Here is a 21,005-nt window from a genome sequence, read left to right on the forward strand (position 1 = left end):
ACTTTTGTCATTGTATGTTTATACTGTGGAGGCCTAACAAGATCATGCAGTCATCTTCATGTTTTATGAATGAATGCTTCCTTCTTCTCAGTCTCTCCTCTGTCCTCTTCTTTCCCACGTAAGGAAGCCTCCCGTCTCTCTCTGCCTTTCTGGCCTCAAGCAGATGGGTCCTCCTGTATGGGAAGAATTTAACTTGCTGTGTTATTTATCTGTCACCAGAGGTCCCTGTCTGCACACAGTTTGATTTAGGTTGAAGTACGCTGCCTTATATGCAGAATCATAGTACAGGATGTGGCAAATGTAAGAAGGAGGCGGCTACTGATTGGTCAGTGGTTTGCTTTGCTCTTGCTCATGTGTTAGATGAAGACTCCGAAATCTCACATATGGCTTTTTTTTTCACATATTGTCTGTGCCTTTCTTTGCTTATAATCTTAGAATGTGACTTTGTTACAGCATTGCACAACCTGCAGGAAGTTTGCCTTCTCACTTCCTTGTACTTATTCATGCTGGCACTCTCTTCTCACTTTAAAATTCTAATTTGACAATTTGACAGACGATACCGGGCATAACGGACCCCTGTTAAACCCTCTGCCCCGCAAGATGCGCTGTCCACAAATTCTTCTGCGTGGGCACACACATTCACTGGTCTCTCGCCGCGGCCCGTGGTGCAATTAGCTTTTACTATAAAAGGAGAGACGAAGCTGTTGAAGAGTTATTTTGAAAGTGATGTGACTACACAACCACATCCTGCGCTGAGTGGGAGATACCATGAGCTATGAATGCACTGCATACAACGCTAGCTGCTGTAGAAATGGGCCACTGATTATCTAAGATAATGCGTACCCTTTATGAGGCAAACATCAATGACAGGCTTCCTTTAAAAATCTGCAAAAGAGACTCAAAGAAGAGCTATCCGTCTAAAAACGATCAAACCTGACTTCCTCCTGCAAAACTTGATGTGACCTTACATCACTTTGACTGGTGTGTGCAATTCTGATTGGACTTGTCATCTTTCCCAGTCGTCTAGTGGCAAATTTGAAAGTTTGTAAAGACAGAGGACCACAACCAAAGAGTGTGTGCAGGTGCTTTCTTATATGAAAGTAAATTAAAGTAAACACAATGGATACTGTCTTTGAGTAACCGATGATGCTCAAGTGTCACGTGGTGGCTAATGACACAAAAACAGTAATTATACACGGGTTAGGGTTATAGCCCTGTCCTCGTTGTGACCCGGCAGAAATCTCCTGTAATTCAAACACAGATGATCTTCAGTGCAGGTGCTCCCCTCTGAACGCCTGCTGCTTACAGAACACACAATGACAGGCTGCTGCTAAGTGGGGTTGAACCCCGCTCGGCTACACAGACAGACCTTTGGGGATTCCCGCAAGTCTGGCAGAGACACTTTTACCCCTCAGCATGATGGGTATGATGTGCTAAACACGGGCTGCGGCCTCAGCTGGACACCACTCGTTCCCTTTATTAATAATGCAACAGTGGACGCGGTGGTTGCCACGATGTGATGGTGGCTTGATGGGGAAGCAGCAGACCTCTTAAGAGGTTTGATGTGTGGCTCATTATTAGTTATTTATGGGCACGGCTGGTTAGAGATCTTACATATGAAAATTGAGTCTTTTATATTGAACCGCATCCGTTGCTTTGCCATAGTTGTACCACTGTCTTCCTGTATTGCGTGAGGAGACTAGGTATGTCTGCTGCGAGAACGCTGCCTCTTCAATAACCTAAAGTGACAATGTGAACTGTAATTCCTGTAATTCCTGTTTGCACTTGCACTTCAGTCACTTTACTCATGCAGTCATGTTTACATCCCCCATGGACAGTCTGGAAAGTCAGAACATTTATGGCGTAGTTTTTTGTATATACTTTGTATTGTTCCATTTTCTGTTCCTTAAAAGTATCTTGTACTTGCACGTCATGCTGCTCACTCGTGCATTAAACCCCCCCCCCCCCGGGGACAAATGAATCTGATTCTGAACTTTAAAAAAAAAGACAAATACTGTACATACACTAACATACTGATGTTGCATTGTGTCCTTTGACTTCAAATCTGTGGTTAGAGAAGAGGGAACTTCCCCAGTGCACTTCCTGTCATGTGACATTTATCTAAATCCACATCAGCTTTTATTAACTTCTTGTTATTAACAAAATGTATAACCTTTCATGCCCTGGAGACCTAAAAGATCTTCTCATTTGTGTCGCTAATGCTGTCCTGCTTCACCTGTTGTGTTCGCTGCGTTCTAGTTGTGGTGGAACATGTGTATTTCCCGTCCTCAGGTTTTAATCAAAGCTGCAGTTAAAGGTCCTTGTTTCCGTGATAATGAAGCCCCTTGTCAAGACAGCACAGATTTATACTACAGTGGCATTTTGCTTTGTTCTTTGATGTCGGTTTGGATTCGGTTTACCTTTTCACCTTTTAAAGCGGCGAGACCCCAAAGGTCAGAGTTTAAAGCTGCCCTTTCTTCCTTCTAACTGTGGACGTTCGTGCTGGGTATAATTACACAACTATGTACCCACTTCAGCTTAGTGCAGTGATCATGTAAACGGCATGCCTAACAAGATAGGACATGCTGCAGTATCACTTTTGCCTCCTGCTTCGTTTGCACACATAACTTTAATGTCCCTCCACTATTGTAGGGATTAAAGGCTTCTGATAATACATGTTCAAAATGGCAGTGCTGTTATTGCAGACTTGTGTTGTTATCACCAAAAGTTTATGAAAATGAAAATATCCAGATTTCATTTCCTGTTTCTAGTTAGAGGGAGCTCTGTAGCCATTGCTGCAGGGATTCACAAAAGACAGGGATAATAAGTATCCAGACATGGTATTTATAGTTTTGGGGGTTGTATAAAATATAATTGTTTATAAAACTTTATTTCATTTTTGTAACTTAGCATGCGCGTCCTTCCTGGCTGATTTTTTCACAGTGCTGGTGGAGCGAGACTCGTATGTAACGACTGCAGGTTCCTCTGCACTGGTGCTCAGCGTGAAGTGGAAACAGGCCACAACAAAGGGAAGAGAGAACTTGTCATAAATAGCAGAAGTCGGAAGCTGCAGTTCAGAAACTTAAACTGTGCTTTGTCTCGACAGCTTCCACAGTCCCACGTAGAGCAGTACACTCACACGTAAAGGCACACCTCACAGTACTTATCCACATTAATTAAAGGGGGGGGTTTAAAGCAGACCGAATGTGAATGCTTTAGCGTTAGCTTGTCTCACAAAACGCTCTTTAAATTACTGCAAACATGGGGGCAGAACATATTTGTCATAATGAGAGTTAGTTTGCGTAGCGGTTATCACAGCAAATTTAAACGCAGCTGCAGGACTTTACGAAGGATTGACAAATAAGTTCCTGCATTTACTGTGCAACCAAACATGTTCAGACATGTCACATATGGCTGTCACTGATAGCTGGGTTCATTCATCAAATAGTTTTCCTCAAACTGTCTGGATCCAGCACCAGGTTTAATGCACAATGCACACAACGAAATACAGTCAATATAACATGACATATTGCTTTAATAAAATCAAGTAGAAAGCACACAATAAAACACAGTTAGAAGAAGGAATTCGTATGCAAATATAAGTTTTTAAAAGTGAGTTTAGATCTGATTTAGACGGTAAAAAAGAAATATCTGAAAGACAAGCAAGGTGCCCGAGTGGGCCCATATTGTGGCAATGCCTTGAAATTAAAAGTAGCAGTCAGAGGCGGCATTTATTTAGAGAGACTGCAGACTTGTCTATCATTAAGTGTTGTATTTTCCAGTGAAATTGTTGTTTTAATAGTGATACTGGCAGCATCATCAGTTCTCAAAATATAATAATAGACTGCTGCGTCGAAGTCTCACATCTCTCAAGCATGATGTGTGCAGGATTCAGTGATCTGCACACAGTGTTCTTTACCACTGCATGATAATTTAGGACACAGCACGTAATGTTAAAATCTCACTGAACGCTGTAAACTCCTGACGACATCGTTGCCAGTGAAGTTGACACACGCAGATGCCTCAGCCTGCAGAAGTAGCTGCAGAGCACAAGAGCGCTTGCAGGCCCAAACCATGACTGAGCACATGTGAAAACTCCACACATGCACGACGGTGTTACCATACTTCATGCCTCAGGTTGGCTAAATCTTCCGTTTTATTTTAACTCTGTATGAGCCTATTTATGTAGCAAGTTCAGTCAATTTATCTATGGTTTTGCCTCTACGGTACAGTTCTGCAACACTTTAACCACATCCTGCTGTGCACCTTTAACACAGCATCTTTGAAACTCACAAACAAGCATTGCAAAGTGGAAAAGAGATTTAAAGGGACGGGCATGATGACATTTTCTTGAAATTAAATTTCTGGAAGGAATGACAATCTTACTGTTTAACGTCTTGAGTGATATGGCAGGGCTACTATCAAATACCAACAGAAACACTTTGAAAAAGTCAAATCCCCAAAGAAGATCATCTCAGAGAAATGCTGATCCTGTGCAGACAGTCATCGACAGTTGGGAAACCGTACTGTAGGTTATAGAAATATCACTCCGATTGTGTAAGTAGTTGACACGTGGGTCTTTGTCAAGAGCATTACCCTGCTCTTTTGTGACGATGCATGCAAACCAAAAGGACTTAACTGTACGGAAAGATCGTTACTGCAGACTTAACTGTAGTCTGAACTCTGAACAGATAAAGGAATGTCACTCTTTTGTTACCTGCAGTGCATAGAATGACCACATAAACTCAGACTATACATAAACGAGTCGTCTGTGCTATACCTTGATCGGGCTCTGTATTTTCTCACAAAAAAAAAAAAAAAACATTCACTTCCACTACTTACATCACATGATTACTGCCCCTCATATTCCACACCCCTACGCACACACAGACACCCTTTAAACATATGCGACCTGACATCTCACTTCACACTCAACACCTCTCAGTTCCTGTCTCAGATGTCACACAATTCTAACTTCAAATCTGATCTCTGGCATAACGCAAACTCTCACCTTGTCCGTTGTGCTTTACATGCTTGACACAGGCTTTAGCACTGAAGTATAATTCTCTGTGTTCATACGCCACAAGGGCCGTAGTGCCAATGGGGGAGGGGGGGGGGGCTCACAGCCGGTTAGCTACTGTGCACACCAGGGTGACTCTCCTCCAGCTGCAAGGTTGCATGCATGTGTCACATTGAATCATACCACACTACATCTCTGCACTCGGGACACATCTGCCTAGCTGCTCAGATTGCAGATCCGGCAAGACAAAGAAGGAGTGAGCTCTTTTTCGAGGTTGATTTTGGGTTGCGATTGCTTAATCAGCCTGTAACGTTTCGCCTCGTGCAAATATCCTGAAATAAGAAATGAGAATATGTGGATGATCTAGCCCCACTAGTTTGCATTTACTTCAGACATTTTAACAGGAGTGAGCAGGAATCTTTGAGGCAACACTTGAGACCACATTTTAGTGAGTTAAATAAAATAAATAAATAATCATTTTTGAGTTAGTTGCAAATTAAGCTCCCGCTGGTATTAACAGTCTGCAGATTAGTTTCAGCTTCAACTTCCTGTTCCTCCAGCTTGCTTCTCATGTGCGTCCTTTTCAGACTGCTGGTTGGCTTGTGGAGCATTACTTTGCAGATATGTAAACGCTTAAAGTGAGGAAACTTTCAAAAATAATGTCGTAAACAATTGATCGGTCAACCTCTAATATGCCAGACCGGATTGACGATGGTAGGACCAGGGGTCAGGGGTGAATATTGTTGCAGGACTCTTGGTTCTTTTTGTCACTGAAGACTCTGGCTGTATGTTCGGGGTACTTAACTGCCATGCTGCTGAATGAATTAGTCTCGCTGATGGTAGTGCATAATCGATAGGAGTCTGATCATCTGAACGCCTAAAACTTTTGCACAGTACTCCAACAGTTGATTGCTAATTTCCAGACATCTTTAGCAGATGACACCTCTCAAATTCTTTGTGATTGCGACGCAGACACTTTTTGTTAACATGCTTCTACATACTATTATCTCTGTTCACTGCATACTTTTATTGTTACGTCAAATCACAAAACTGAATCAACCCTAGCTCTGTTATTTTCATAGTTCTTTGTAGAAGTTCTGATGTTTTTCTTTTTTTTTTTTACGCTTTTGTTTGCCTACTTCCGCGTGAGTTAGTGAGTTCTTATTTGCTCAGTGACCCAAATATCTTCAAACCTGCAACTCTTGTAATTCTGCAAATCTGACAGGTGAGGCAAAGTAGTGAATTTTCTACTGAGCGGTAATATAAGTGGCGATTAACTGCCTTGAGAGATTGAGAAACGGGTTGGGCCGCTCTGTTAATAAGGTTTCAAATAACCGTTTCTAATTTCATACAACTTCTTTTGTCATTCACGAGATTCCTATGAAAATCTGCACACACACACGCACCCACACACACACATATATATATATATATATATATATATAGCCATTTCCACATCTCTGCTGATCGATTAGTTTGTTGGACACGCGGGCGGGTCTCTCCCTCCCCCCCTCTGTCTCATTTGTGATCTCATGCTTTCTTTGTCACACATAAGAACCTTCATGGTGTGTCACTGGCTTCACCAGCTCACACCCTCGGTTTTTGTGTCGTCCTCGCACACAATAGCAGAACTGCTCTTTCCCACCATGTGTATGAGAAAGAAGACAAAGATGAATTGTCCTTTCCTTAAAGGGGCAGATGAATGAACATTTTTGTCCCAGCTTCGGCCTTTTACGGTTAATGGCAAAAAAATAGAATAAGACGTTCACGTATAACTCAATTAAGATTTTGCAGATTTTGCGATGTGAGTACATGTTGGATGCCCTCCTAATAATAATGTTATGTAATGTTATTCTCTTTCAGTTTCTGAAATCAGATACAGACACACCCATTTTGTGGCATTAAGTTTTTTCCTTTAAATGGCCTCCTAACCAGTTTAATTATTCATCTAATTTTTCTTTTTTACATTTTCAAGGAAGAAGTGTGTTCTGCTGAACAAAAGACATCCTTGATTCTTTCCAAATAGTTTCTACTGTGTGACCATCTGAGGACTGACGAGTGCCCGTATGTTTTTTTTTCTTTTCCCATGCAAAATGAAGGATACAGAAACTGTTCCCTGTGTTGCATAAACAAATAGAGCTTATGAAAATTCTTGTTTTCCCAGCGAGTACAAGGATTTTTCTCATTGTTAATACTAGTTCATGTTTTTCTTTTCCTTTCACTCTTTCCTAAAGCATTCATTCGTGCTGTGCTACATACCTAACCGCCCCCCTGAAAAAATGCAATGCTGTGCCTAAACAAGAAAATACATGTTGTGGCAGCTAGAAAATGTTAACTCTTTCCCCAAAGGGAAAATATCCTGAACTGGATTGAACTCTACTAGTAACTAAGAAAGCACAAAACACTTTACTTGGAAGTTGAGCTTCTCTTTTAGTTTTACGTCACCTCACAGCTGTGGGATTTTCTATTGCATGCAAGAAATGTCATTGTTAAGTGATGGCACGCCCAGATGTAACCGTTAAGGATTACAGTTGTTTTAAGCACTGACACCGATGTGAAGAAACAGTAAGGACATAAGCTAATCTCTGGAATAACTGTTGCTTGCACTGATTTAGTAATTCTAGTCAAAAAAGAAATAAATAGAGTGCATGAACCGAATCGATTCTGAACAACAGTCTCAGGTCATGTGGAAATATTGAAATCTCCAGTTTGCTACCATGGAAACAGAGCAAAAAATAAAGAGCGAGCGTGCAGCTTTTAGACTGAACATGAAGAAACAGCAGAGACACAGAAATGGGTTTCACCATGTCGCTGCTAGCAGCTGTGATCCCCTCACTTTGTCTCGCATGAAAAAATAATAACCTGTAGGAACATGCCTTGTTTTGCCCCTGAAGAAGTTCCTGTTAAAAGGACAATGGGAGGTTATGGGTGACGGCACATTCATTTTGAGGTTTAAAGAATGTGGTTTGTAGTTGCTTCTTTTTATATTTCCCCTATGGTCTTAAAATCACGTACTCACTGGCAATCATTTTATTCTCATTAGCAAACAAAACATGTGAAAGATAAACAAGAACGAGAGACTGGAACAGCCTTGCCTCTCACATTGTGACTCACTGTGTACACAGGTTGATCATCCCACGTGGGATTACAGAGCAGAGTATGACTATATCTATCTCATCAGGCATAACATTAGGACCACTGACAGGAGAAATACATAACATTGTCTATCTTGTGACAATACAATGTTCTTCTGGGAAACCTTTGGGCCTGGCATTCGTTTGGATGTTACTTAGGCGTGTAGCACCCACCTAGACCAGACCGGGCACCCCCCACCCCATAGCAATGACACTCCTTGATGGCAGCAGCCATGGTTTAGGAACAACTAAAAAAAACAAAAAACATGAAAAACAGCACAAGATGTTGACCTGGCCTCCAAATTCACTAGATCTCAAACTGATCAAGTATCTGTGAGATGATCCACAGAGGCCCCTCAACCCATAGGACCCAAAGGCCCCCACTAACAACACTGTGTTACCAGACACCACAGGACACCCTCAGAAGGCCCATGTCCATTCTCTGATGAGTCACAACTGTTTTGGAGGCACAAGGGAGACCTACACAATACTAGGAAGGTGTTCATAATGTTATGCCTGACACAGACAGAAAGAAACATGTTGTTCAACCATAAATACACAGTTTACAGTAACTGTCCTAAATACAAAATGACTACTGTAGACTTCATTGCCCATGATACCACAGGCAAAGGACTCTTTCTAAAACTGTAAAACTTACTTCCTTATATGTTAATTTGTAGCCAAGGAAATGTAATATAATGTTACAACATTGTTTTTGTTTATTCTGTATCTCTCTGCACGAGTTATTTCTGGCCACTCGGTCAAACTAACAATACAATGTTAATGTGCAGTATAAGCCCCTTTCGGGTTGTAGCGGTGCCAATGTGGTCTCATTCTCATTGCGCATTACGTACTATATGCAGCTAAAGGCAGTCTCAGAGGCATCTGTGTTCTTCGTAGCGGGCTGCAGTCAGTCCCAGTTTCAGCCCTGAATGTGCTCGTCACAGCACGAAGCAGATGGCCTCTTGTTGTCTCATGCTATGTTCACTACAATCAACGCTCAGTGTCGTTAGCGATACGTTTTATTAACATTATCAAGACCAGAAGAAAAACAAGATCAGGTTGGATTTTTTCAGCTTAAGCTGGAGCGTCTGCAAGCAAACTAAAGACAGTATAAACAAAGTGTGCAGTGAGTGAAATGGAATAATGTAGTACTGGCTAAAGTGATCCTAAAAGCACACATAGTTTAAGGACACTGAGAAGCTGTTGTCTGACCAGACAGCAGAAAAGGATGTTAGAGGACGCAGAGGGGAGGAGGGTTAGCATCACAGACGTGTGCAATCATATAAATTTCATGGCCTGTTTGAGCTACTTAAAAATAGCAAATAAACGATAAACTAACATGTCCCATTCCCATACTAAAAATGACCTCAGATTAAATGCAGCCTCATGGGAAAGAGGATGAATGTGAACTTGTCCCTATCCCTCAGCAGAGCTTATTGTTGTTTCAGCCCAGCTGTTACAGTCTATAGAGACATTGCATTATGTAATCTCTCTCCCTGCTTAAAATACAACTGATGTCCCTGTGCAGCAGAATGAGGTGAAACAGGTTTGTGTTTTTTTACTTCAGTTTGGAGGTGACAGCCTCAAAATAGTGCCGCAGTTCGCACATTAAATGAGGTCAAAAAGATCCGGACTTGCATTAATTAAAAGTTTTTAGAGCATTACTCATTCTGCTATTTTACAATCAGCAGGGCCAAGTTTTGAACTGTGTTTTACTCAAGCTCACTCTGTTGATTCAGCAATGCTTTCGCTTGTGTGAGCACACATTACTTCAGGGCATCCAGCAACAATCGGCCTCACCTTACCCGTCATCTGTAAGTAAACCGTGCAGCCATGTTACAGCAGACAGTTATGTAAAGATAGGTTTTTAACACAACCGTACCTTAAGAGTTAAGACTTAAACCACCGCATTCGTTTTCACAGCAGTTCTAACAATTACTGGACACAAAACAACCGGACATCATTTGATCTATTTCTACAGTAAACTGAAATGCACTGCTCCACCCTAATCCAACGTTTTGGGGCAGGAGAGATTCTGAAAATTGCCCCACAGTGGGAAGCGGCTGTAGTTACAGCTGGAGGCAGACTAGGGAGGGATACGGCTGGCTTAACATGGGCCCAGTGCAGCTGCAAGGAAGGAAAAGTTTGAGTGCACCGTATAAAGGTTCAGTGTGGGGTAAAGCGATCATGTTCTCTAAAAGGCAGGTATTATTTGCCTGCCAGGCAAGAGTTCAACATGGTTTGAGCAAAGTGTTTTTAAGAGTAGCAAACAGCAGCAGTGGGTGACCTGTAAGGGTTTAACACCTTCTTATAGCCATTTAACTTGGCATTTGTGCCACTGCCAGAACATATTTAAGTCCAAATGTGCCTGTTCTATCAACCTTTGCTGTGGGATCATTAAAACAAAACCTTCAGCAGTAATCACACATTTTAGTTCAGTTGGCAGTCTTACCATGCCAGCACTAAATACAATGAATTAGATTTATTTTTTTTTTGGCTAGTTTGTTGTGGTGAGAGTCCAGAGCAGGTGGAACAGAAAAACCTACAATACAAAGCAAGGACACATTCTTCACTTTCCATTTTTTATTTTGCATATTTAACAAAGTGTGCATTCCAGATTTTTTTTTTTTACAAAACAGTTTGCTTTGTTAGCATTCACGTGGCTATAGAAGGGCTACAATTCTTGCGATGACCCCGTCAGTTGTTTCGCGACACGCCCGCTAGTCAAGGAGATGCAGACAACAGCAACAGATGACCAGGAACCAACGCCGACATGAAGCCGCACTTCCTTACTGTACAGGGGGCCATCTGGGCAAGTGGGTGGTTGTCTGGTTGCCATTTTCATGTCAGTGAGTAATGCAGCTTGTAAAACACGGTGGAAAAGGTGGAAAATTGCAAAGCTGGTGGAATGTACAGCGCTTGGGTGGACTGGTCTTCATTATGGCTCTGCCTTCTCCTGTTCGATGGCTGCAAGAGGAAGAACAAATTTGGTTCATTATAGTTCAAGAGGTTGTAAGACGACGCAACCAGTGCATGTGCAGTAGAGTACATACTTTCTTTGGTTGGCAATGTGTTCTTCTCCTGAGTCTCCGTCTTCTTCAGCTTGGTCTTGTCGAAGGTGGTGACTTCTTGGATGTCGGGTTTGTCAGACATGTTTGTAGAGGCTCTGAACAAGGAAGGAGACATGTAATTAAACGCCTGTCTTTCATCCGAGATCAATCAGCTCACCTGAGCATGCAGAACAGTTTTTGGGCCGTTTACAATTTTTTTTTTTTTAATCTTTGTAGAAAAAGAAAAGCTCAGAGTATCATTGCAATTCATGCAAAAAAAAAAAACCAAAAACAAAAAAACGAGTATATGCATGCTTTTTGCGCCTGGCTTGAGAGAACCTTTGTTTGCAAGCGTGTAAAAGTCGGGGACCACCGCCCTTTTAAGCAATATGAAGGAGCGGGCTACCTGCAACCGTGACAGCCCCCCCTCCCCCTTCCCTGCTAATTAACTTCACTCAGACACATGCGCCGTTCGGAGCATATTTTCCACTCATCGTGCAGCATTTTAGTTTCACAAAACTGACGAGGCAGGAACGTTTCGAGTCAGATAACATTTGGAATATGTTGGTTTGTTCCCAGAGCATTTTAAACACACTCGCAAAGGGTGGACGCTGGGAATAAACTTAACCCCTAACCAAACCACCGAATGACAAAGGGCATAATAACGGTCTGTGATCAGTCAATAATGAAAAGGCTTACCGTTTTTTTTTTTTTGTCAAAAGAGTGACGGGATGCACGACTCGTTGTCACAGGAGCAGAGTGACGCGTCCAGCCTCAATCACACCATAAATACTGCGCCGTATGCAAATCACCATCTGACGTCACATCCCCCCTGCTCTTGTACAAACTTGTTAAAAAAAATTACCGGAATAACCTGCACAGGCACGGATGAGTAGAGCAGTCAATAATCTTATCCTCCTGACAGGACATGGAAGGCGTGCGTAACGGCTCCAGATGTTTCCCTGCGCCAAAAAGCGCACAAAGCGCAGACAACAAAGTGACTTCTTAGCAGGACAAGGGGTTTATAATAACTCGCCCACGGCAGTATATTAAAGCGTGGCAACCGCGACACCATGCGGGCGAATGAAATATTAAACGTTCTGCAGTGGAAGACTTCGTTGTTATTAATGGATATTGTGAACAAAGTGCAATTAAAGTAAAGCCCTACCCAGACTGCTGCTGCTGCAAGTGATTGGAATTTGTTACAAGACAGTTCATTGACAGATATGTTTTTAAGAGCATCTTTTGTGATAATTCTTCCTCCCTAAGTGTCTTCTGGTACTCGCCAGGGCCTTCACTGTAGACTATCTTGGCTGGTTGAATAAAATAATGATGATAAAACAACTGACAGCAAACACTTGAAACCCCCAAAGATATTTCCACACTTAGTAAGTTAGATAGAAACCAAATAACAGACTGCAGAGTGTACAAAACAGAGTTATTTATTTACATACTGCAAACATTTGCTCACAAATTACAAGATATTTAGATGAGATCATGTCTTTAGCTTTGCAGATATAGTTCCGAGGCAAAACTTGTGAAGAACCAAATCAGCCCCCATATATAGAATAGAATAGTCACATGAAACAATATAAGGTGGGCAACACCTACAGATGCTCCCCAGAAGTCTTTTAGAACGGAAGAAGCTACTTGGATGAGTGATGAAACGTATGAAGGTAACCCAACGAGTCCAGATGCCTTTGTTTCAGCTTCAGTTTTTTTTTTTTTGTATAGACCATGACCTGGATAACGGAGAACCTTCCAAGACGTAGAAAACTAAACTACTTGCTTGTGAAGTACCTTGAATAAGTCTTGTTATACATGACCTGATTATCTACTCTTACGACATTCCTCAAGTTTTGCCAGAACCAGGGTTCTGCTGCGGCTGTTCTCGGCCACTCCACGACACTGTTCCCGCACAGTCTCCTCCTCAGGCGCAGGAAGTGCGAATGTTGCAGGACGGGCTCCAGCATCAGCAGCACGATCACATCCGCGTTTTCATCCAGCAGCCTTTGGTGGGCCAGATACATTGCCAGCTTGAAAACCCCAGTCTTCACATAGCCCTGTGTCAACACAAACAGCGTCTTGCGGCTATATTGGATGCTCTGTGTGAGGTTGTCCACTAGTGGGGCCCCCGGAGGCCAGTCCCTCTCCTCCAGACACAGAGGAAGGTGCTTTTCCCCTTCCTCTTCCAGTTGCACCCTCAAATTCTTCATCACCCATTCAGAGACATGTGGGTCTCTAGTGTCATACGTCACAAAGACACCATAAATGCTGTCTGGTGAGTTCAGCGATTTGTATCCCTTCAGTTTAGCTTTTATATAGTGTAGGACATAAGAAGCATCCCAGTAAAATAAGTGAGCAACTGTTGCCACAAACATAAAAGCAACAATGAAGGAGGTTGAGAAAATGTACAACAGGAACGCCTGATTGTCATTTATACACTGCTGAAGGTCAAACTTTATCAGTGCTTGACCCTTCTGGTTTGCTGGTGTGTCACATGTCACCTCAGTGATCAGCCAAGGGATGTCTACGTCACTTTTTTCAATCCATAAAATGAAATCCAGTGAATCACACGTGCATTGGAAAGGATTGTCCTGCAAGAACAGAGTCTTGATGTGATTTTCAGGTCCCAGCTGGAAAGTAGACTGATTGATCATAGTCAGTTTGTTGCTGCTAAGGCCCAGAGTTTCAAGATTTCTCTGGCCTTTTGTGAATCCATTGTCCAAGTGCATAATATCATTATGACTCAAGTCGAGGACAGTCAAAGTTTGTGTGACGTTTGAGTCGATAACTGTCACAACAGTTAAAGAATTGTGGCTCAGGTCTAGAATATGCAGTTGACGGAACCACTTAAGTTGGTCCCATTTAAAATCAGTCAGTGAGTTATGACTTATGCGCGGTACGGTGAGGTTACGAGGCAATTTTTCATAAACATTCTCTGGAATGTCTTCTATTTTGTTGTAGGATATATCTAAAATTGTCAAATTAGTAAGATTAGTGAAAAGTGAGTCATAAGCGTTATCTTTCCAAAGATTCCCTAGATTATTATTTGTAAACTGAAGTTCTGCTAATGATTTGCTATAAATCTTTTTTGTTGTTAGTGTATAAATCAAGTTGTGACTCATATTCAACACTCTTAAGACTGGGAGATTTCTTGTGAAGTGCAAATTATTCGTTACTCCGTACGCTTGAAAGTAGTGCGAATTGTAACTGATGTCTAGTACTTGTAGTTTCTTGAGTTCGTTGAAGGCATTGTTGTACGCCAGGTCAATCTTATTGTATGACAGGTCCAGGTAGGTCAGATTAGGCAGCGAGGAGAACTCTGTGCCATTAAGCGCTGATGAAAACCCATTTCGTGAGAGGTTGAGACATGCAATATTTCCATAGCCCTCAAACTGCTCTGGAGAAATGAAGAACAGATTGTTTGAGCTGAGGATAAGCACTCGTCCAGAGTCAAAGCACTCTTGTTTTACGAGACTGTGTGATATCTCGAAAGCAAAGTCTTTAGGATAGTGTACTGTGAGTGGTGAAATAGAAAGGTCCAACCCCTGACTATATCCATATCTTCTCGGACTTGGCGGATCTTCCACTGAAATGGGATACAGCCTGTTCTCTGCAAGGTATATCATTTTCAAGTGTTGGAATTTGCTGAATATGGTGGAATGAGAGTGAATAAGGAAGTTAGTGCCTAAGTTCAGTGCAGACAGGTTTTTGAGCTCGTACAGAGGAGAGAGCGTGTCTGGTCCAATACTCTGGAAGACCAAAGCCTCCAAATGCAAAGTTCTTAGCGACACAAGATTTGCGAAGTCCTGTGACAAATTTAACGTCAGAGGGTAGGACTTGAGAGCAAAGTTGAAAGACAGGTCAAGTTTTTCTAGCTTGGGGAGGTAGCTTAGAAACGTGGCCTCCTCAGTCACAACTTTTTGTAAGAAGTTAAATGACAGAAACAAGTCTTTGAGGTTGTTCAGGCTTTTGAACCAAGAAGGTTTCAGGGAACTGAGTGAATTTCCTCCCAGGTGCAGCGTCTCAAGCTGTGTTAGATTTTGAAAAGCATCAGGGTGAATGCCAATAGAACCATTTTTACATGGTACGCAGGCAAACGGAGCATTTTGGCATCTTGGACAGTTACCTTGTAGATGTAGAATTGTTAAATTTTGTAACCCAAAGAAATCATTTTCATTTATGTTCTCTATTTTGTTACTATCCAGCTTTAATTTAGTCAGTGACTGGGGTAATCCTTTAGGAACATGTGTCAAGTTGTTGTACGACAAGTCCAAAGTCTGTAGATTGGTCATAACTGCAAAACTGTTTTCCATAATCCTGATGGGGTGCCCACATGGATTTGCCGTGAAGCAGTTTTTGGATAAAAACAGATGGGCCACGTGTGTTATGCCTGAAACACTCCCGTTGTCTAATGGCACAATCTTGTTTTGCTCGAGCTCAAGGACTTCCACGCTGAGAGGGAGATTCCCTGGAATACGTTTTAGGTGATTGCCGTTAAGTCTCAGTTTTTGCAGTCTTGTAAGATTTTTGAAAGCATTCTCAGCAATGATCAGCCTTTTACCCTTGTTTGCCCAGTTGAGATTCAGCTGAGTCAGATTCAGCATGGCGGAAAACGCATCGACTGTAATGTTCCGAATGTAATTTTCTGATAGGTTAAGATCAGTTACGTTGCTAGTGATCCCACGAGGTACTCCACGCAGACGGCGTTCTTTGCAGTTAAATACGACCTCAGAGGCATTGTAGTTTTTGACATCGCAAGGGAATTGCCGTGACATCCATATGGGTTTGCATGCGGCAGGCCGGATCTCATAGAGGCAACAGAGACAGAACAGCAACATCCCATACGTGACAGTCTGTGCAACAAACAGATAACAAAGCAATCAGTGAAATATGCAGTACACCATTTTCTTTTTGTGTTATATTGAATGATTTGGTCTTATTTTTGTGATAAAGCACTAATCTTGTACCCATGCATGCTTCCTTTCATGGACCTTTTTCATAGCAGACAACATTAACATGGCTCTTTGGTAATATACCAATGGCACAGGAGGCCCCTCCAGTGAGGCACATGTACCAAATCCAAATGGAATACAGCCATCATTAATGCTGTTAACTACACCTGTGCTTTTCCTTGCTGCTGTCAAATAGTCTATGCTCATATGGTATGTGCATGTATCTTAAAAATACATAGCTTCTCACTAAGTTACCCCTTTAATCCAGCAGGTGGCAGTAGGTTGCAGGTGAAATTGTAACAGCAGTTCTTGCTTTTTGTCAGACTGATTAAACCTTTACAACAAGAGGTAAATAACATAGCGACTGCCCAAGTGAAAAATGCAACACAATGCTAAATGAGTAGCACAAGTAGAGGAAGTTCTATAAACTCTGTGATCCAGTCAGGTAGGCTAAAAACGCTTTGTATTTGTCAGTTACTGTATACACTGAGTTAACTGTATTATTTCTCAGTACTTAGGTTCTTAAAAGTATTTTATTACACACAGATGGATAGTAACACATATGTTTTATAGTTAAGCATGTTCCTGGTCTTCTTTGCAGTGAATAATATACACCACACCTCTGCATCTAATGAAGACACTGAATATCTCAGTATCGGCTTGATAACTGGTATTTTTGGACATAAGAATTTAGAATAGTTTCATGCGACTTTATATCTTATAATCACAATATAAACCACAAATGTTTCCTCTCCAAAAATGGAAGGGAGAAGTGACAGAATAAATAAGACATGATTATTTATTTATTTTTTTTAATGAACTGTATTTACTGCAGAACATTTTTAAAAAAAAAATGCAAAACAGTCTCTGGTGAATTACTGGAATAATATAAACATATACAGAGTTACTCCACATATGATCAAGTTGCACAAAGAAATACCACATTCCAGAAACGACCAAGCAAACGCATGCACATGCAACCACAAGGTCCTGCTGATTAATTTTATCTGATGAATAAAATGCATAAAAAAAAATAAAAAAAATAAAAAAAAAACAGATAAATCTAACCTCCTATACGCAACGCTTGGAAAGATACAGAGAAAACTCACCATTATGCATGTACTGTATTGGTCCCTCATGATTTCTCAATGGCAGCCTTGAAACCAGATGATGCTCTGACACTTTAAATTCTTTCTGGTGCAATTTAAAAAAACAAATATAAAAAAAAAAAACCTGCTTGTAAAAACGATACTTGCCACCTGTCTCAACAAGTCATTACATCTCAAAATGTCTCTTCTAGATCTTTGCGTCCACACACTATAAAAAAAAAAATCCCCATTTGATGAAGTCAAGCATAAAATCAACAAACCGGCTGGTTCACACAGCAAATAGGCTGTGCCAGACAAGCAGCATGCCATTTGAAGAAGTACACTAGTTTCATTTCCTTGTTTCATTATATGTTGTCTGTTTCATTGTCCTTTAAGGCAAGATGACAGTTAGAAACCCAGGATAATGCAAGTCAATTACACAATCAACAGCAATATACGCGTGCACAAAATCAGCCATTACTATGACATTAATAATAATTCTGCTGATATTTAAACAGTGAAATATTTACATACCATATGCAGAAGTATATCCTGGACTATCTACACTGAGATGAGGAACTAAGTTTTACAGTTAATGTTTCTCTTTACAGTGTCTCTTTAAAGAGATTGTTGTACTGTTTGTGACTTTCAGTTGCTAATACACTTCTCAAAGTGAACCAGAAGTAGGGCTGGGCCTGAGGGTTTGTTGGCCACTCCAACACTGACCGCCTGTACAGCCTCTTCCGCAATCTCAAGTACTTTGAATTGCAAGGTACTTTCTCTAAGAAAATTAGCACAATAACATCATTTTTTTCATCCATGAGCCTTTGGTGGGCCATGTAGAAAGCTGTCTTGAAGTTCCCCCCTTTAATATATTGTTTGGTGAGAATGAACACAGTCCTTTTGCTCCTGTGGATGCTTTGGCAAAGGTTGTCGATCAGAGGACACCCAGGGATCCAGTCTCGCTCCTCCAGACACAGCGTCAGGCGACGGTCTCCGCAGCCCTCCAGTTGAACGCACATTTCCTTCATCACCCACTCGGTCACTGCGGGATCCTCCTTGTCATAGATCACAAAGGCATCGTAGGCAGCACTCTGAGAATGCAGGCGACTGTAGCCCTTGAGCTTGGCCCTGCAGAAGTGGTAGATGTACCACACATCCCACAGGAAGAGGTGGCTGGAGATGGACAGGGTGATGAAGCTGATGATGAAGGAAGTCATGAGGATGTAGAGGATGATTGACAGGTAGTGGTGCTGGCAGGCCAGTAGATCCACTGAAACAACAGCATTACCTCTTTGTGCCCCTGGAGCAAAACAAGCAACATCCGTGCCCAGTCTGGGAATGGTGACTTTGGTGCTGTTGAGCCATGTCACAAACCAAGTAGCATTGCAAGTGCAGAGGAATTTGTTTTTATGTAGAAGTAACATGTCCATCTGATTAACAACATCATCTGGAAAGCTGGACTTTTCAATGTGCTTTATTGAATTATAGCTAAGATCCAGGTATTTTAAGTTGTAGGCATCCTTGAGGAAGTCCTGTGTCAGTTTTACGATTTGATTGTCATGCAAAATGAGTTTCTTGAGGGACGTTGTACAGTTTGACAGCACTCGTGGAACAGTGGTTAAGCTGTTTCTACTGAGATCCAAGACTTGCAAAGAACGTAGAAGTTGTATTTTGTTCCAAGAAAAGGATTTTAGTTTGTTGTTGTTGATGTAGAGTTCAGACAGTTTGTCCGGAAGACCGCTGAACACTTGAGCCGGAATAAAGTTGAGGTTGTTTTGGGAGATGTCAAGGACAGTAAGATTTAGTAATTTCTTGAAATAGTTGACATACCTGGTGTCCCCATCTCTCCACAGCATATCTAAGCGGTTACCTTTGAACTCTAACCTTTCTAGGGATTCACTCTCCATCTCAGTGTTAGTGGATGTAGAGATCTTGTTGTGGTTCATCTTTAGTACCTTGAGATGTGCTAATTTTCTTGTGAAATTAAGCATGTGAGTCAGGCCCTCTGATTCAAAATAGTGGTTGTTATTACTTATGTCCAAGATGACCAGATTTGTCAGCTCATTAAATGCTGTGGAGTATAGCAAGTCCAGACGATTTGATGAGAAGTCCAGATACTGTAAATTAGACAAAAAGGTAAACTCAGAGCCATTCAGACTTTGGCTCATCGCATTTCCGGACAGATTGAGGCACCTCAGGTCTTCAAGATTTAAAAATCTTGAATGCAAGAAGAATATGTTGTTCCTGCTCACATCCAGAGTTTTGCCAAACTGACTGCATTCCTGGTTGACGAAGGATGTAATAATTCCAAGCTCTTTATCTTTGTATTTGCAGCTGCGTGCATATTCATCATATCTGAAGTAGTGGATCTCTCTCACTTCCTTACTTTTGTACTCAGCAGCAGCCGACATGGGAGACCAGTTCAAGGGCTCTCCTCCCGAGAAACCAACAGCATCTTGACCATCAGAGGGAGATGATATCTTGTTGTTAGACAGACTGATTATTTGAAAGCTTTTCAATTCCATCAGAATACTGAGGTTTGTCAATTTGATAAAGTTTGTGCCCAAGTCTATAACCTCTAAGTTTGGTAGAGGTTTTAAAGGCTCAATACTTTCTAGTTTTAGCTGCTGAAAGACAAAACCCTTTAGTCTGAGAATTCTCAGAGACATGAGTTTGGAGAAATTGCAGCTAAGTTTCAGTGTTTGAGGATACCTCTGAAGCTCATAGTTAAAGGAAAGGTCCAGTTCTTCTAGTTTCCCCAGAAAATTTGGAAAGGCAGTGTCTCCTATCTCTCTTGCTAAGAAGTTGGATGAGAGATCAAGCACTCTGAGGTCTGTCATCTTGGCAAACCATTCAGATGGCACAGACATCAAGGAGTTACTGTGCAGGCGTAACGTCTTTAGTTTTGTCAGCATTTTGAAAGCGTTCTTGCTGATTTTAAGCGGCGCGTTATCTGGGCACGGTCTGCATGGAAAAGGTGCATTATAACAACGAGGACAGTTTCCGCTAATGTCTAGAATCTCAAGGTTGGTTAAGTTTTTGAAATGCTCATCTGTGATTTCTTGAATGTTATTGTTGTAGAGATACAGCTCCCTCAAACTTGTGGGCAGCTGATGTGGTACGAAGGATATGTTGTTTGACTTAAGGGATAGCAATGTCAAATTGTTAAACTGTAAAAATGCACCGTCCTCTACATGATAGGAATAGTTGCAGGGATTGCGGTAATAGCAGTTTTGACCAAGGTAAAGCACCTCAACATTTCTGATCTCAGAGAGGTTTTCTCTAGAAAGCTGAAATATATGATTCACTTCCAAACTCAGCAGCATCAGATTTGGAGGCAGTCCTTTTGGTATGCTGGAAAGCTGATTGCCATCTAGATAGAGCGCTCGCAAGTTCCCCAGTTTGCTAAAGGTGTTTTCCTCAATCGTCACACTCTCAATGCAGATGTGGTCCTTGGGTCCGATTTTGACGGGCACGCAGTTGCACCTCATGTCAATCTCAGTCAAGTTCTCTAGACCATGAAAGGAGGTGGAGTTTAATGTAGGAATGTGATTGATGGTGAGAGTCAGATTGGTGGTGCCTCTAGGGATGCCAAAGGGGATTTCTTTTAGGCTTCTCTCGGTGCAGTCCACCTTCACCTCACTCCCGTTGCTGGCCTCACTAACATCACACGGCAGAGTTTTGGGGTAAGAGATGTTAGCTGTCCACACAGAGAGACAAGGCCAGGGGCCCAGCAGTGCCACAAACAT

General features: G+C 41.7%; 3 protein-coding genes across 3 annotated transcripts; all 3 read right to left on the reverse strand.

Moving 5' to 3' along the window:
- Window positions 1-10,719: 10,719 nt before the first annotated feature.
- Window positions 10,720-12,005, reverse strand: tmsb4x (thymosin beta 4 X-linked). Its single transcript, XM_084544334.1, has 3 exons — window positions 11,907-12,005; window positions 11,211-11,323; window positions 10,720-11,124 (listed from the first exon to the last, which is right to left on the reverse strand). Exons 2-3 carry the CDS (start codon window positions 11,308-11,310, stop codon window positions 11,096-11,098), a joined length of 129 nt encoding a protein of 42 aa, XP_084400460.1. The 5' UTR covers window positions 11,311-11,323; window positions 11,907-12,005; the 3' UTR covers window positions 10,720-11,095.
- A 628-nt stretch (window positions 12,006-12,633) lies between these two features.
- Window positions 12,634-17,376, reverse strand: tlr8a (toll-like receptor 8a). The gene is made up of 2 exons (XM_084544333.1): window positions 17,275-17,376; window positions 12,634-16,066 (listed from the first exon to the last, which is right to left on the reverse strand). The coding sequence occupies exons 1-2, from the start codon at window positions 17,302-17,304 to the stop codon at window positions 12,989-12,991; spliced, it is 3,108 nt and encodes a 1,035-aa protein (XP_084400459.1). The 5' UTR covers window positions 17,305-17,376; the 3' UTR covers window positions 12,634-12,988.
- A 470-nt stretch (window positions 17,377-17,846) lies between these two features.
- On the reverse strand, window positions 17,847-21,005 carry LOC311487907 (toll-like receptor 7; the record flags this gene model as incomplete). Its single annotated transcript, XM_084544332.1, has 1 exon — window positions 17,847-21,005. The coding sequence occupies one exon, from the start codon at window positions 21,003-21,005 to the stop codon at window positions 17,859-17,861; it is 3,147 nt and encodes a 1,048-aa protein (XP_084400458.1). The 3' UTR covers window positions 17,847-17,858.

This window comes from Chelon labrosus (assembly GCF_963514085.1).
Source record: "Chelon labrosus genome assembly, chromosome: 5".
In the NCBI taxonomy this organism is placed as follows: domain Eukaryota; kingdom Metazoa; phylum Chordata; class Actinopteri; order Mugiliformes; family Mugilidae; genus Chelon; species Chelon labrosus.